The 16,832-nt window shown below is 43.8% G+C and overlaps 1 protein-coding gene across 3 annotated transcripts in view; it reads left to right on the top strand.

The window, feature by feature from the left end:
• Window positions 1-16,832, top strand: part of mcoln1a (mucolipin TRP cation channel 1a) — a 51,224-nt gene that overhangs the window by 7,266 nt on the left and 27,126 nt on the right. The window contains exons 2-4 of one of the 3 annotated variants that reach the window (XM_078531146.1): window positions 2,450-2,670; window positions 10,402-10,569; window positions 15,224-15,380. In XM_078531146.1, coding sequence (XP_078387272.1) covers window positions 2,450-2,670; window positions 10,402-10,569; window positions 15,224-15,380 — 546 coding nt within the window. Of the gene's footprint in view, window positions 1-2,449; window positions 2,671-10,151; window positions 10,284-10,401; window positions 10,570-15,223; window positions 15,381-16,832 lie in introns of those variants that run through there. The other 2 variants (XM_078531148.1, XM_078531147.1) reach the window with 2 other exon arrangements.

The following is a 16,832-nucleotide window of genomic DNA, read 5'->3' as shown; positions in this document are numbered from 1 at the left end:
AGATTGCAATAGGAGTGGAATTGGAGGGAAATTCGGAGGAGTAGGTCAAAGGCGTAGTTAGCACGATGACAATTTGTGTTTATATGGTGCCTTCTATACCCTCGGGACACCCCAAAGCAATTTACAGCCATTACATTTTGAGTGCAGTCATTCTCACACAGGTAAGTATAATAGCCAATTTACCCACAGCACTAAGACAACTGACCAGATAATCAGCTTTGCTGAGGATGGCTCAGAGCAAAATATTGGTCAGAAGGAACTCGCTGCTCATCTTCGCCTAGCATCTGGGAACCTTGTGTCCACCTGAGCAGGTGTTTGACCAATGGCAGTCTGACAGCGTGCATCTCCCTTGGTGCTATCTCTCTCATGTCACTTAGACTGTGTGCTCGAGCCTCTGGTGTGGGGCTTGAACCCACAAACTTCTGACTGAGGCAAGAGTGCTGACTGGTTATTGCTCACTGTTCTTGTTGGGTGTAATGGATAGAACTGCTTTAATATGCTCCTAAGTCACCAGCTGGCAGAAATTCTGAATGTTATTCAGGTTTTATGGCCCTGGCCCCTGTCCTTGCCAGCTGCCTCTCGAGGCTCTGGGTACAGTTCTGTGGGTTCGAAAATGCCTGTTCTTTGTGAGCCAGTCCAGATCGTGCCGACAGCATATTGAACCCATGGGTGAGCTTCATAGCTGAGCTCCGATTCTGGCCTCGCTTATTGTCCACACCTCGTACTTGGTGCAGTTCATAGGCAGGTGACCTTGACATCCTGCTCTGCACAAAATATCTGCTACGTTTGCCTCGGGAATTGACTGCATGTGATATGTGTATGAATGTAAGTTCTTCAATCTGTGCTCAAGGATGGGAAGTAGTTTAAAGTGCCTGCAAATCTGCAGTGAATCTAATTACGGTGATTGTTATTCTTGTGACCTAGAATTGGCTCACACAGGTTCCTTATTGGTAGCTGTATAATAAATTTCACACACCCATAATATCTGATCAAATGTTAGCTTCAGGTACGCAGTTTTGTATTTTAACCCTGTGCTCACACAGTGCCCAGGTGTGAGTTGGACTTTTCAGTGTACTATCCTGATAATACAGTGCCCAATTTTTGGTTTGTGTGGGTTTGATCCTGAATTGCGTAGAGGCCTCTAAACATGCTGGTAGCACAATGTTGAGATTGGAGAGGTGGTGGTGTATTGGCATTGTCACTGGACTAGTATTCCAGAGTAATAGTCTGGGGACCCAGGTTTGAATCCCACCACGGCAGATGGTGAAATTTGAATTCAACAAAAATGTGGAATTAAAAGTCTAATGATGACACAAAACCATTGCCGATTGTCGTAAAGACCCACCTGGCTCACTAGTGCCTTTTAGGGAAGGAAATCTGCCATCCTGATCTGATCTGGCCTACGTGTTACTCCAAACCCACAACAATATGGTTGACTTTTAAATGCCCTTTGAACAAGGACAGTTAGGGATAGGCAATAAATGCTGGCCTAGCCAGTGATGCCCACATCCCATGAATTAATTTTTAAAAATGTTTGTTTGTGATGTGTTGTTTTGGGGGGTCACAGACTCTAAAGAAGGACCAGTCATTTACGACTGAGATGAGGAGAAATATCTTCACTTTAAGCATTATGAATCTGGAAATTTTCTACTCCAGAGAGCTGTGGCTGCTCAATCAATAAGCATATTCAAAACTGAGATCGACAGATATTTGGCTTTAAAGGAATCAAGGAATATGGGGATAGTGAGTAAGGAATTGAGGGATATGAGGATAGTGGGGGAAGGTGAGGGAGATAGAAGGCTATCCATGATCTTATTGAATAGTGGGGCAGGCTTGAAGGGCTCAATGATCCACTCCTATTTTTTGTACAAAAGAGATTTTTTGTTAAAATGGGATATCTGGGTGAGACAATGAGCATATATCTGTGTGCATTGCACAGAGTCAGCTCCACAATCTTTTATAGTTCCTTATCCTGAAGTGGATCGGTTGAAAGTGCTGTGTCTGTGTCTGTTTATGGTTTAATCATTTTGTGCCAGTAATGGTTCTCAAACAGCAGTGGGTTGAATAACCAGTTAATCGGCATTACTGTTGGTAGCTGTTGAGGAAGGAGTGTTGACTGAGGAACCAGGAAAAGCCCCTGTTGAGTGGAAGCACTCGAATTTTACCTCCTTCATGTGAAGAAGGTGCTTTGGTTTCACATGCCATGCAAGGTGCAGTTAGTGACTTCGAAAGCCATTCAGTTTGACTGGTGTGAGATGGCTCTCACGGTACATGGAGGTTGGAGGTGTCTGGCAACGGTTTGCTCAGCGCTTGAGGGAGAGTCAAAGGTGTCATTGTCTGGAACTGTGGGCTAGGAGTTGGACTGAGCTCAGAACCCTGACGTTTGCCTCTTTACTGAAAGTGTAACTCCACGTGCTGATTGCTGGGTTTTACTTCCCTGTCCATTCAGAAAGAGAGAAGCTGCTGACTTCAGTGAACAGTTATGGCTCCCAGGATGGTGTCCATGAGATGCCTCCTCGGCCCAGCCTCCCGTCTCAGGAGCAGGAGGAGGAACTGAGAAGGAAACTGAAGTATTTCTTCATGAGCCCCTGTGATAAATTCCGAGCGAAAGGCCGGAAACCCTACAAACTGTTGGTGCAAATAGTCAAGCTCGTCGCAGTCACGGCACAGGTAAGGCATAACATCTGGAGCAGCTTGCTGCATAAGATTGGCACAGGTTGGAACCTAAGCTGAACGGACTCTCAAGGAATCCCGTCCTCGGAAAGTGACGATAAAGGGGAGATGGTGGTGTAGTGGTAGTGTCACTGCACTAGTAACCCAGAGGCCCAGGCTAATGCTCTGGGGACATGGGTTCAAATCCCACCACAAGCAGCTGGTGGAATTTAAACTCAATTAATTGAGAAAAAAAAATCTGAAATTGAAAGCTAGTCATCTAATGACCATGAAACTATAATCAATTGTTGCAAAACCCGCCTGGTTCACTAATGTCCTTTAGGGAAGGAAATCTGCCACCCTTAATCGGCCTGACCTACATGTGACTCCTGACCCACAGCAACGTGGCTGAGTCTTAACTGCTCTCAAGGGCATTTGGGGATGGGCATTAAATGCTGGCCTCGCCAGTGATGCCCACACCCCCTGAAAGAACAGAAAAAAACAAGAGCATCTTCCGGGGGATTTGGGATACTCGTTATTGTGCCAGCTGAGATCATTATTCATTTGTGCTTTGACATGAGCAGCTTTGTAAATTTTAATTTACCCAGTGCTTAGGAGAGCACCAAGTTCTCCTGGAAGTCATATCTGTCCTGACTTCGACAGGCGTTCGCTGTTTCTTTGTCATCGCTGGGTCTAAACCCTGGAACACTCTGTCTAACAACAATGGGAGCTGTGTCACCACACGGGCTGCAGACATCCCTGAACAAGGCGCCACCACCTTCTCAAGGGTAACTCGGGGTGGGCAAAAAAATTTCTGCCTTGCCAGTGATGCCCACAACGAGATTTTAAAGTGTTTGATTCTAGGGGTCATGGAAATGAGTTTAGTATGTGAACTTACAGACTCTGGTTCACTGAATCTATTCTTATTAAATACTAGTAGTATATTGCTAAATTGGGGCAAAAAGGAGTTTGAAGGAAGGCATTGGATTTCTGTGGTGCTTCTCACAACCTCAGGGTTGCAATATTGTCTCTTTGTAACCCTGGGAGCAGAAGATAAGAAACTGGATAAAATGTTTGTTTTCTCTCGGGAAAACTCTTCTCCCGACGCGTGCATCTGTTTTCAGATGAAATAGTGCCCCTTGCGTGAGACTGAATGCTTTTTTAAAATTTGGTCCTGGGATGTGTGTCTCGCCAGCAAGACTGGCACTTAGTGCCCATCCCTAATTGCTCTTGAGCAGGTGATGGTGAACTGCAAGAAGAATCAAAAAAGCAGAGTATTACTTAAATGGAGAACAACTGCAGAATTTGGAGGTGCAGAGAGATCTAGGTGTTCTCGTGCATGAGTCGCAAAAAGTTAATATGCAGGTACAGCAAATAATTAAGAAGGCTGATGGAATGCTCATCCATGGGATATGGGCGACGCTGGCAAGGCCAGCATTCTTTGCCCATCCCTAGTTAACCTTGAGCACATTTAATAGTCAACCACATGGCTATGGGTCTGGAGCCATGTGTAAGCCAGACCAGGTAAGGATGGCTGATTTCCTTCCCTAAAGGACGATAGGGAATCAGGTAGGGTTTTCTGTTAGTTTCGTGATCACCATTCAATCCAGATTTTTTAATTAATTGAATTTAAATTCTACCTGCTGCCACCGTGGGATTTGAACCCATGGCCCCAGAGCATTAGCCTGAGCCTCTGGATTACTAGCCCAGTGACACTGTCACTAGGGCACTGTTTCCCCTGGGCTGCGGACACTGGTATGGTTAATACTGATTCAGGGCTGCCCAGCAGGGTGGGATGAGCCGACTAGCTAGCAGATACCATGGTAATCTTAAACAAAATACCATGTTGGAGCTCCTTTTGTAGGCAGAAAGGAGCAGAAATGTAGACCCCGTCTCCTTCCCATGAGGTTCCCATGAGTCAAGATTCCCATGAGTTTCCAGCTGTCGTTACCTCCTGCCAAATTCCTGCTCCTGCCAGCCAGGTAGCACATAGCCAGGTGTCTGGCAAAACCCGAGGAGCTTTTACTTAAATAAACCCATTAAGATTGGCAGGGTTGCCATGTTACTGAACTCTCCAGTTACACCACCTATTACCGGACTCCCCTCCCCATAATCTTTCCATACCACCCCCACACCACCCCCAACCCAATTCTCCTGTAAAAATGGAGGCCTCTGTCAGTGACCATATGGTAATTTACTGACATCGCAGACCACACTGAAAAAGTAGTTAATTGCCAAGCCACCTCAAAGGACTTTGGACAATGTGTCAAAGTGACATAAAACAGTGCTTTATAACAATGGGTTGTAAAAATAAATTACTCCCAGTTCTGGCAATGTCTGAAAATGTTTCGACTATAAGTAGAAAATCTATTGCTTGTGGCTAATTTGTGTTGGTTAACCGAGATTCTCCTTTGAGGTGTAAAGTGAAAGTTGTCACAGTCCCAGAGGACCATAGGCTGCTCTCTCATTAGAGAAAGATGACTGGTGGTGAGTTTAAGCTGAGGGTCACCACACCTCAGGTGAGGGGCGAGGTTGAGAAGGCGGGGCCTTCATGGATGACCTCAGCCAGTGTGGGGATTGAACCTGCGCCGTTGGTGTCACACTGCATCACAAACCAACCGTCCAGCCAACCGAGCTAACCGATCCCCGTTTGAGATGTAAACTGAGGCTCTATCTGCCCCGTCAGGTGGACATAAAAGATTCCAAGGCCCCTTTGAAGACGAGCAGATGAATTCTCTCCAGCGTCCTGGCTGATATTTATCCTTTAACCAATAACTTAAACAGGTTATCTGGTCATTCACCTCATTGCTGTTTGTGGGACCTTGCTGTGTGCAAATTACACATTGTGTGCTGCATTTTCTACATTACAATGTATTTCATTACAGCATGACTATATTTCAAAAGCACTACATTAACTGTAAAATGTTTTAGGATGCCCAAAGTTCATGAATGCATCATAGAAAGGCAAGTCTATTTTTAGTTTGCTTCACACTGTGGAAGTAAAATGAGGGGCCAAAGGATCTAAGTATTAAAAGTGAATTTAGGACTGATATCGGGCACTGCTTTACACAGAGTGATCTATGTGTGACCCTGGGATAATGGAGGCAAAGTCCCTGGAATGATTTAGTTATTGTATTCACCCCATTGCAATGTCTTTCTTAATGGGATAAATGGCTTTCTGTCTCTATAATTACAGGTAACTTGCAAATGAAGGTCCAAATAATCAGAGTTTCTTTTGGTGCAGTGAATGGTTGCTGTGAGCCTTGGCAGGGGGGGCCTTGTACTGCAAGGATGTTGAGTGTTCTCCTGCACTGATCGTATATTTCCAAAGTTTTGTAGGCCACAGAGTCAGTATGGCGCAGGAGGAGACCACTGGGACTTGTCGAGTCCATGCCAGCCCTCTGTAAAACAATCCATTCAACCCCATTCCCCTGCTCTAAGCCCATAGCAAGTTTATTTCCCTTGAGCCCATCCAACTTCCTTCTGAAATCATTGTTCGTCTATGCTTCCACCATCCTCGTAGGCAGCAAATTTCAGGTCATTACCATTCGCTGAGTTTTTAAAAAAAAAAGTTCCTCCTCATGTCCCTCCCTACATCTCGTGCCCAAAACCTTAAATCTATGTTCCCTGGTCCTTCTACCATCAGCTGATGGGAACATATTTTCTCTGTCTAATTTATCAAGAGCGATCAAATCTCCCCTCAGTCTCCCTTTTCTCCAAGAAGAACAACCCCAGTTTCTCCAACTGAACTTGTAACTAAATTCCCTCATTCATGGAACCATTTTGGTAAAGCTACTTCACACGCTCTCAATCATCCTCACACCCTTCCAAAAGCGTGACCCAAACTGGATGCAGCACTCCAGTTGTGGTCTAACCAAAGCTTTATAATACTCAGCATAACTTCCCTGCTTTTGTACTCCATATCCCTATTTATCAGTCGAAGGTCGATGAAAATCCCTGTGAAAGTGGAAGCTGCAGTGGTTCTGGGATAGGTGGGTCTTGTTTTAACTTTTTTAAACCAAGATTTAAAACTTTAATAACCTATTGGTTTTATGAACAATAAATTCAACAGGTTTCACCAATGGGGGTTCACACAAACTTTAAACCAGCAGTACAACCAACCCAAAGCCAAAGAGACTAATGTTAATAATCCATCACCATCCTGTGTGATCTTCTGGTCTGGCTGATGGGCCTTTGGGTGCTGTTTGTGGGATATATTAATGATTTGGACTTAAAGGTGGGAGGCATGATTGGGAAATTTGCAGATGACACAAAATCGGCCATGTGGTTGATAGTGAAGAGTATAGCTGTGGAGTCCAGAATGATATCAATGGTTTGGTTGAGTGGACGGAAAAGTGGCAAATGCAATGCAATCCGGAGAAGTGAGGTCATGCTTTTTGAGAGGGCAAACAAAGCAAGGGAATACACAATAAACGAGAGGATATTGAGAGGGGTGGAGGAAGTGAGACACCTCAGAGTGCATGTCCATAGCCCCTGAAGCTGGCAGGGCAAGTAGATAAAGTGGTAAAGACAACCCATGGAATACTTTCTTTTATTGGACGAGTATAGAATACAAAAGCAGGGATGTAATGCTGGAACTGTACAAAATGCTGGTTAGGCCGCAGCTGGAATTTTGCATACAATTCTGGTCACACATTACTGGAAGGACATAAATTGCTCTGGAGAGAGCACAGAGGAGATTTACAAGAATGTTGCCAGGGCTTGAAAATTGCAGCTATGATTGGATAGGCTGGGGTTGTTTTCCTTAGAACAGAAGAGGCTCAGGGTAATTTGATTGAGGTGTCCAAAGTTATGAAAGCCTAGATAGACAGGAAAACTTGTTTCCCCTAGTGGAGAGGCCAATTACCAGGGGACACAGGTTTAAGGTAATTGGTATGAGGATTAGAGGGGATGTTAGGAAAAACTTTTTCACCTAGAGGGGAGTGGGTGTCTGGAATTCGCTGCCTGGTGTGTGGTGGAGGCAGGAACTCTCAAATCATTTGATCTGCACTTGAAGTGCTGTAACCTGCAAGGCTACGGACCAGGGGCTGAAAGGTGGCATTAGAATGGGCGGCTAGTTTTTTTTTTCAGCTGGTTCAGACACGATGGGCTGAATGGCTTCTTTCTGTGCCTTAACTTTCCAAGGTTCTATGGGTAGTTGATTGCTGGGTTCGATGAGTTTTTTAGAGGGTTGCTGGGTGAGGGTGAGAAGAGTCGGCAGGCAAATAGCTTTTTCCTACCCTTATACAGGGATTGGAATACAAGAATAAAGAAGTCTTGCTACAGTTGCACAGGGTTTTGGTGAGATCGCATCTGGAGTATTGTGTGAAGTTTTGGTCTCCACATTTAAGAAAGGATATACTTGCACTGGAGACAGTACAGCAAAGATTCACTAGATTGGTCCTTGGGATGAGGGAGTTGTCCTATGATGAGATGCTGAGTAAATTAGGCCTGTATTCTCTGAAGTTTAGAAGAATGAGAGGCGATCTCATTGAAATGTGTAAAATTCTGAAGGTGCTTGATAGGGTGGACGCTGAGAAATTGTTTCCGCTGGTCGGGGAGTCTAAAACACGGGGGCACAGACTCTTTTAGGACTGAGCTGAGGAGACATTACTTCACTCAAAGGGTTGTGAAATTTTGGAATTCTCCATCCCATCGTTAATTAAATGCTCCGTCACTGAATGCATTTAAGGCTGGCATAAACGGATTTTTGGGGTCTCGGAATTAAGGGATATGGGGAGTGGGCAGGAAAATGGAGTTGAGCCCAAGATCATCCATGATCGTATTGAATGGCAGAGCAGGCTCAATGGGCCATGTGGTCTACTCCTCCTATTTCTTGTGTACACACAGTGGGATTGGGGAGGTCATGCTATGTTGAGAGGTGATGGACTGGGAATGCCAAGAAAACTGAGGGAGATTTATCAACATCAGACATGACATAGTGACCAACTGGAGCGGAACAACAATAGCACTGTTTGCATATACCTGAGAAATAAAGAAAGAAAGGACTTGCTTTCCATAGTGTTATGACACGGCAGTTGGTAAAGGCTGAGTTGTTTAAATCCTAGAGGGAAACTTGAAACAACTGTCAAAGTCTATATTTTCAATTGGTAGGAGATGCAGTTCTGAATTCAGGAATAAGACCACCAAGCCTCGAGGTTTTTAACATAAAACTAAATTAAGCATTTATTAATTTAACAACAAATTAAACATACACATGTCTACAAATGACTACCATAATAACTTTTAAACAAATCCCTCAGGTAAATCTCCACCAAGGCAACAGTAACCCATAGACTTTAAACAGACACCAGGCAAAGCACATTTGACTGTACAAATTCAAAATGAGGTTCCTTGCAATTTGGTTCCTTTTCAGACACAGTTGGAGGCTTAAAGGCTGGTTAGATCTTAAATGCCTCTGACTTACACACACACACACACACACCTTTCTGTTTATACCTAGCTTTTCCTTTGAATATAAATTCTCCATTGTATCACTAGGCTTTTAACATCACATCTTCTAACAAAAACATTTTCATCCCACTAATTTTATTAGTATTATAAACACATTGCTTGCCGTCTCCCAGCTAGATGCAAGATTTTACTCCCACTCTTGAATGCTTTATTCAACAAATGCAAATTTGCACTTTACCTTCCATCCTCCTTATGTTTGTCTAATTAACATCTCAAAACTACTATACATCAAAGCACCCAGACTAGCTGGCCTTAATCCAATAAAGACACACACAGACAGACACACAGACACAGACCCCACTACAATTCCATTTTAAAAATTATTTCCAGTAACATTATGGAAATTAATATCTTCATGACAATTGCACCTTTCATCCCAAAGTACTTTACAACCAATTACATATTTTTGAAGAATATTCGTTGTTGCATTGTAAGAAATGCAGCAGCTTATTTGCGCATAGCAAGCTCTCACAAACAATGAGGTAAAACAATCAGATTTATTTTTAAACCACTGGTTGTGATAAATATTAGCTGCAGGACCAAACAGGCTGAATGCCCCTCTCTGGTTTTGCATTCAGGCTGGTGGAATAAGTTCTGTCTTAATATTTATTTCGTACGCTGTTCTATTAGATTGGTGGATTGTAGGGGCGTTGCCTGACAGCCTGTCCTTCCTGCTCTGCAGTGCTCCCTGCCATGGCTGAGCATCACAGAGCAAAGCATTCCAAACATCTGCAAGTTCTGTCCCTACAAAGAAAAAAAACCCAGAAACCTGGCATTTATATAAGACTACAGGATGTTCCAAAGCGCTACACAGCCAGTGAAATAATTTTGAAGAGTAGTCTCTGTTGTAATGTATGTAACATAGCAGCCAATTTGTGCACAGCAAGCTCCCTCAAGTAGCTACATGGTAATAGGCCAGATAATCTGTTTTTGTGCTGTTGGGTTGAGGGATAAAAATTGGCCAGAAAACTGGGGAGAACTCCCTGCTCTTCAAAACGGTTTCTTTTTACAGGGGTTGGAGCATCAGTTTAATGCCACATCTGAAAGACAGCACTTCTGACAGTGCAGCACTCTCTCAGTACTGCACTGGAATGTCGGCCTATATTTTTGTGCTCCAGTCCTGGAGTGGGACTTGAATCCGCAACTTCTGACTCGAGGTGAGCGTGCTACCAACTGAGACACAAAGTTAGCATGCTCAAATGACAGAAGTAGCCCTGTTATCAGGGGAGTAAATTCATGTTTAGAAACTGAAGACTTTTAATATTTTTTCTACAGCTGGTCCTGTTTGGGCTGAGTAACCAGATGGTGGTGGATTTTACAGAGGAAAACACACTGACCTTTAAGCACCTCTTCCTGAAGGATTATGTGGATGGGGTGGATGATTCCTATGCTGTGTACACACAAAGGGATGTCTATGATTCTATTTTCTACACAGTTGAACAGGTTGGTGGCTTTTATTAGAACCGGCTTTCTTTCTCTTGTTACCATTTGGACGCTTTCCCAGTTTCTCTCTCTCTTAACATGCTAAATTACACTTTCTGGTGGCAACCGGTGCTCATTGAGGCAACTTGCTATTTTAGCATGTAGTGGATAAGTGTATTTTATTGTAAAGTAGGAAGTATATAGGATCCATCATGTTGAAAGAAAGAACTTGCTTTTATAGAGCTTCTCATGGAACATCCTTAAACACGTTACACGCAATTAAGTACTTTTTAAAGTGCAGTCACTGTTGTAGTGTGGGGAACAGTGCAGACAATTTGCACACAGCAAGCTCCCGCAAATAGCAATGACCAGATAATTTGTTTTTAGTGATTATTTCCAACATTTTGTGTTTTTAATCAACATGTCTGACAGCAGCTGTGGAGAGAGAAACAAGAGTTAATGTTTCTGGTCAATGACCTTTCATCAGAACTGGGGAAAAGTCAAAAACATAGTAGCTTTGGAGCAAGGGATGGCTGGGAAAAGGGACAAAAGGAAGGTGTGTGATAGGGTGAAAGGCAGGACAGATCAAATGACAAGAGTTAGCTTTACAGGGCTAAAGGGGGTAATTATGGTGAACAGAGAGAGCAGAACTTCAAGGTGGGCATTCCTAGAAGAGAAGTGGCAATGCAATAAACACGAATTGAATCGAAAAGCAGAATACTGCCGATGCTGGAAATCTTGAATAAAAACAGAAGTTTTGCCCCTATCCTCACTCCCACCCTCATTTGCTTGTTATGCCAATTGCTCTCACCTATCCTGAGGGCACTGATATCTTGCTGCAGTACAGTTCCACTGGAACTCTTCAGTACCTCCCCCAACTGGCTGTTGTAGATATTTGGGGGTTGGTGGGTTACATGGAATTTACAAGCCATTTGACCCAACAAGTATATGCTAATATTTATTCTTCATATAAGGCTCCTCTCACTCTACCAACATTTTTTTTTTTTGCAAAAATATACTTTATTCATAAAATATCTTCAACCACATTCCAAACCATTTCAAAAACACCATTACAAGGTTACAATCCGGTTTAACTTTTACAAAATGTATCACCAGGTGCATCAGTACAAACAATATTACAATCATTACAGCCTTTCATTTTGAGCTGTACAGCCTGAGGGGGTTTAAACAGTTCCCAGCCCCTCGGTGCGCTGTGGCAGAAAGGTCTTAGACAGCGACCTTTCCCCATTGCGCCTTTGCGGCAGCTGCCCCAAGCTTTAGTGCGTCCCTCAGCACGTAGTCCTGGACTTTGGATTGTGCCAGTCCGCAACACTCAGTCGGGGACAACTCTTTGTGCTGGAAGACCAACAAGTTTCGGGCAGACCAAAGCGCGTCTTTCACCGAGTTGATGATCCTCCAGCTGCAGTGGATGTTTGTCTCGGTGTGTGTCCCTGGGAACAGCCCGTAGAGCACAGAGTCCTGTGTCACAGAACTGCTCGGGATGAACCTCGACAGCAACCACTGCATCTCTCTCCAGACCTTCTTTGCAAAGGCACAATCCACAAGGAGGTGAACAACGGCCTCTCTATCAACATTTCCATCTATTCCTTTCTCCCTCTTGTATTGATCTAACTTTCCCTTAAATTTATCTGTGCTATTTGCTTTAGCCACTCCACTTGAACATCATGCTTACTCTCCTCAATCTTTGCGCTGTATTCATAAGCAATCAACCCAGTCTTATCCCACTCTACTCTTTGCTACCTATCCCCTTTAACATTCATTCACAGTGGGAATCCTGTCTGTACCTGATCTAGCCCTTCCCCCATATTCATAAATGCCTGTTTGCCAGGAGAGGTGGTTGGATAATGAATCAGAGCTAGAATCCTGGATGTCTTTCCCCTCCCCATCTTGACTATTGAGTCGATAGGAGGAGACTGCATGAGATTAACTAACTGGACACAGACCAGGGAATGAATTTGGCCAAAATCACAGAGTCCCTTTAAACAAGATTGCTGGCTTCCTTCTAGAGCATTATACTGTTCCAAAAAGTTTCAACTTGTCGCATTTGGAGCTGCAAGGTTGAGGGTTCAAATCCGACTCCAGGACTGAAGTGTCAGCCTACAAAATGTCCTTGAGTGTAGTATGGAAGAAGTCTGCATTGTTGGAAGTGCCATCAATTTGTCTGTTCAAGTAGATATTTTAAAAAACAAAGTCTCTTGTCAGAATTCAGAGAAGTGGCAGATGATGTGTGCCAGGTGGACCAAATCCATGAGGGAAACTTGGTCACGCTATCACAATGGTTTTGCAATTTGTATTTGAGATGGGTGCACTGAATTCAGAAGCAATAAGTCCACCAAGATCTTTAGAGATTTTAAAAATTAAATTAAAGCATTTGTTAACAAAATAAAAGATGTCAAGCACATACATAAGACTACAATTACTTACCACTATAACAACTCCTAAAATTCCTAATTAACCTGACCCCCAGTTACACCCACTTTAAGGCAACGGTTGAAAATAGATTTTAGATTTAAAATAAACTCAGCAAGTTAACACTACCCTAGACAGTGGAATTCCAAATGTCCTTTCCCCAACTTCAGTTTTGTTATATGGCAGACTTATGCAGAAATGCTGGAGGCTTCATTAAGGCTATTTCACACACTCCTGTTAGATCTTACATAGCCTTCTGACACAGCCTTTCATTCTCCTTTATATATGTTTCTCTCATTTTAATATGTAAATTCTATTGTTCCATATGCCTTTGGAACTGTATCTTCTTCATAACAGAAAAACTTTCATATTACCAATATCGCCAGTAACCTTTGGGAAAAACAAACACATTCCTTAGTCTTGCTTATCTGGCTAGTTGTAAACAGACTAAAATCCCTTTGAAATCCAAATCTCTTCACTTATCTGAAAATGCAAATTTCCTTCACACCTTACATGCTAAGCCAGCATCCATGTTTACTCATCAGCATGTCAAGCACTGAGCTATTTTTGGTCATTTCAAACTTGCAGTCTACTTGACTTCAAATGTAATTAAATCTCTCACAGGCCCAACTATACTTACCTCCATAAACCTACTTCACAATGAACCAGAAAATCATTATGAAAATTATTATACTTTCATCACAGGAATGTTTCCAGTGTCCTGGCCAACGTTCCTCCCTCAGCCAGCATCACTAAAACATGTTATTTAATCATTCATCTCATTTGTCATTTCTGGGTCCTTGCTGTGCACTAACTGGCTGTCATGTTTGTCCTCATAACAGCGATTACACATTCAAAGCAACTCACTGGCTCAGAAGTCTGACTTTTGTTATGTTGTTATTGAATTTCCTTCCTGTGTCTCCTGAAGGCACTAAATTTTAAGAATGTGCAAACCCCACTTTGAGCCCCATTCTTTTGCATTGTCCAGCCAATGAGTGTCTGTAGCACCTTGCTTTTAGCATAGGGAAAACAAGGCTTCAGACCAGAAAGGATAAAAGTGGGCAATGAACGAAAGACAGATATTGGAAGGGAGAGTCAAAAGCTTTGTCAAAGAAGTGGTCTTGGGATGAAGACAGAGAGAGAATCCCAGAGCTTGAGGTATTGTCAGCTGCAAGCGCTGCCATTGATGGCGAGTTGAAGGAATTGGGGTAGTGCTTTAGAGGGCTGGAGTCAGATATCGAGCTTTGGTTTTGATGCGGAAGAGGTTGTGCATTGCAACTGAACCCGATCCAGGAAGAATTGGCCCGCATTCCTATCTCTGACCATCGTCCTGCAGGTAGATGTAACGTGCAGACATAGGGTGTGGAGTGGTGCTGCTCAAACAATGAGGGGAGAGCCAGCACCATCAGGAGACTGTGGGAGAAAGAGGCAAAACCTAAACATTCCAATATTCTCCTCCCTAAAGTTTCACTGGGTTCTTATCCCCTATACATTCTGCTCCCATTCATGCCCTGCTGTTGCCCTGAACAATGCAGGAGCAATATAGTATCACCCTCACTCTGCCTTCCCTCCCGTGCCTTCCTTCTGCTCAGCCAGCTCTTAACCAAGTAGCTTAGATCGTAAATTCTACCTCAAGAGCAGTGGGATCTTTAGAACCTATTTAAGACTGCAGTCCTAATCCAGAGACTTGGGTAAGTAATACAGGCCAACATTCCCAGCCTTAAGAGATGGCGTTAAACCGAGGACCTGTCTGCCCTCTCAGGTGAACGCAAAAGATGCCCTGGCACTATTTCGAAGGAGAGCAGGCAAGTGCCAACTGGTGTCCAACCAGCATCTTAGACCACATCATTAAAACAGGTTATTCCAGTCAATGCCATTTGTGGGTGCCTGCTGCACACATTGGCGCTGCTGCATTTCCGACATTACAACCCTGACAACACTTCAAAAATTCTTCATTGGCTGTAAAGTGCTTAGGAAAGTCTTGGGATTGTGCAAATTGCTGTGGAAATGCAAGTTTCTTCTTTATTTATGGTGCTCCTGGTAACATTCTGCAACTCTTACCCCTGAGTGTTTTCCTCCTTACTGGTGATTTAATTTGTAATTGTGTGCCCCTGTTATTTAACTGTATTTGCTGCATTGCTTGATGGCTCTGAAAGCACAGTAGCTTGATCCTGCATTTGACTAGGTGGATATTGAGTAACTACAGTCAGTGCAGCTCACACGAGATGCTTTATTTTCCTTGTAGTATCTCGCTCTGCAAAATATGACTCTGGGACGGTACGCCTATGTGTTTGACGGTGATGAGAATCGCACTGCTCTGCAGCTCTGCCAGCGCTTTTATAAGAAGGGCAACATCAATCCTGCAAATGACACCTTCAACATCAACCCACAGGTGGTAACAGGTGAGAGATTCCAGGGCTGTGGCACATGAAACCCGCTCATGAAGTTTTCTGGTTGCAAGCATATTGTAATTATGCCGAGTGCTTTTGATCGCCCAAGTGCTTCTTCCCCACCTTGCACACTTTTTAAAATTTGGGATGTGGATGATTCTAACAAGGACAGTAATTGTTGTCTGCCCCCATCCACCTATGTGGCTGCGAGCAAGTGATGTCTCGCCTCCGCTTCTGGTGAAGGTACTTCCACCTGCTGTTAGGCAGTTCCAGGATTTAACCCAACAGTGATGAAGGAACGGCGATTATATGACCAAGTTGGGATGGTGTGTGACTTGGGGAACTTGGAGCTGATGGTGACCCCATGACATTGCTGTTCTTGTCCTCCTTAATGGCGGAGGTCGCAGGTTTGGACACTGCTGTGGGAGCACCTTGGGCGAGTTGTTGCGCTGCATTTTGTAGACAGTATACACTGCTGCTGCAGTGGGGGAAGGGGAGGATATGAGTTCAGGGGCAGGGGCATTGAACAAACTGAGATGTCTTGGATGTTTTCGAGCTTCTTTGAGCTGTAGCAGTTTACCCATCAAGATGAGCGGTGGGTTTTCCATCACACTCCAGACTTGAGCCCAGTAGATAATAGAGAGGCTTTGAAAGGTGAGAAGGTGAGTCACTCTCCTCGGGCCCACTCTTGTAGTTAATGTTGATATAGCTGGTCCAGTTTTGACTTTCCACCCTTCCCCACAAGGTGCTGGCTTTGTTCATGGTCCTGGCTACCTTTTACCAAGTGACCTGTCCCTTCAGATGTGACATTAACAGATTTGACTATTGGAATTTGTGGGCCGATGGTTGAGTTGCCATAGTAGAAAGCAACATGCCTGAATTTTGACTGTGGGTGGGTGGGTAGAAAGCTGGGTAGCTACTGGTGGGTTACTCTCACTCCTGCAATCCTGTCTTCCCCCAGTGGAACAGAGTAGATGGCACAAGGGAAAGGGCTCTCGCTCTCCCTCCTGGACAGGATAATTTTACACTGTAATTTATACTAACCTATCTCCAACTAAGAATTTATTTCTCTGTCAGTGGAGTTGCAAAGAGAGTCCTTGCACTGAGCTGCAAACTACCTGTGCACTGAGGCACCATATCCCAGTGGGAGAGGCACTAACCATATAAAAGTCTGGCTTTAAAAAACTGCGGAAATCCATTTTACATAATTACAATAAACCAGTTAAAAGCATTTACATCAAGCTTTTGGTAACAAGTTCCAACGTGTATAGCAGGAGCATTATCAAATAAAAATTTGACACGGAACCACATAAAGTCGTAGAGGTGACCAAAAGCTTGGTCAAAGACAGTAGGTTCTAAGGAGCATCTTAGTGGGGGAGAGTGGTAGTGAAGTTTGGGGAGGGAATTCCAGAGTTTAGGGCCTAGGCAGCTGAAGGCACTCCTTCCAATGGTGGGGCGATGAAC

The sequence above is a fragment of the Cetorhinus maximus genome, chromosome 28 (assembly GCF_964194155.1).
Source record: "Cetorhinus maximus chromosome 28, sCetMax3.hap1.1, whole genome shotgun sequence".
In the NCBI taxonomy this organism is placed as follows: Eukaryota; Metazoa; Chordata; class Chondrichthyes; order Lamniformes; family Cetorhinidae; genus Cetorhinus; species Cetorhinus maximus.
This window is presented reverse-complemented; position numbering and strand designations above follow the sequence as displayed.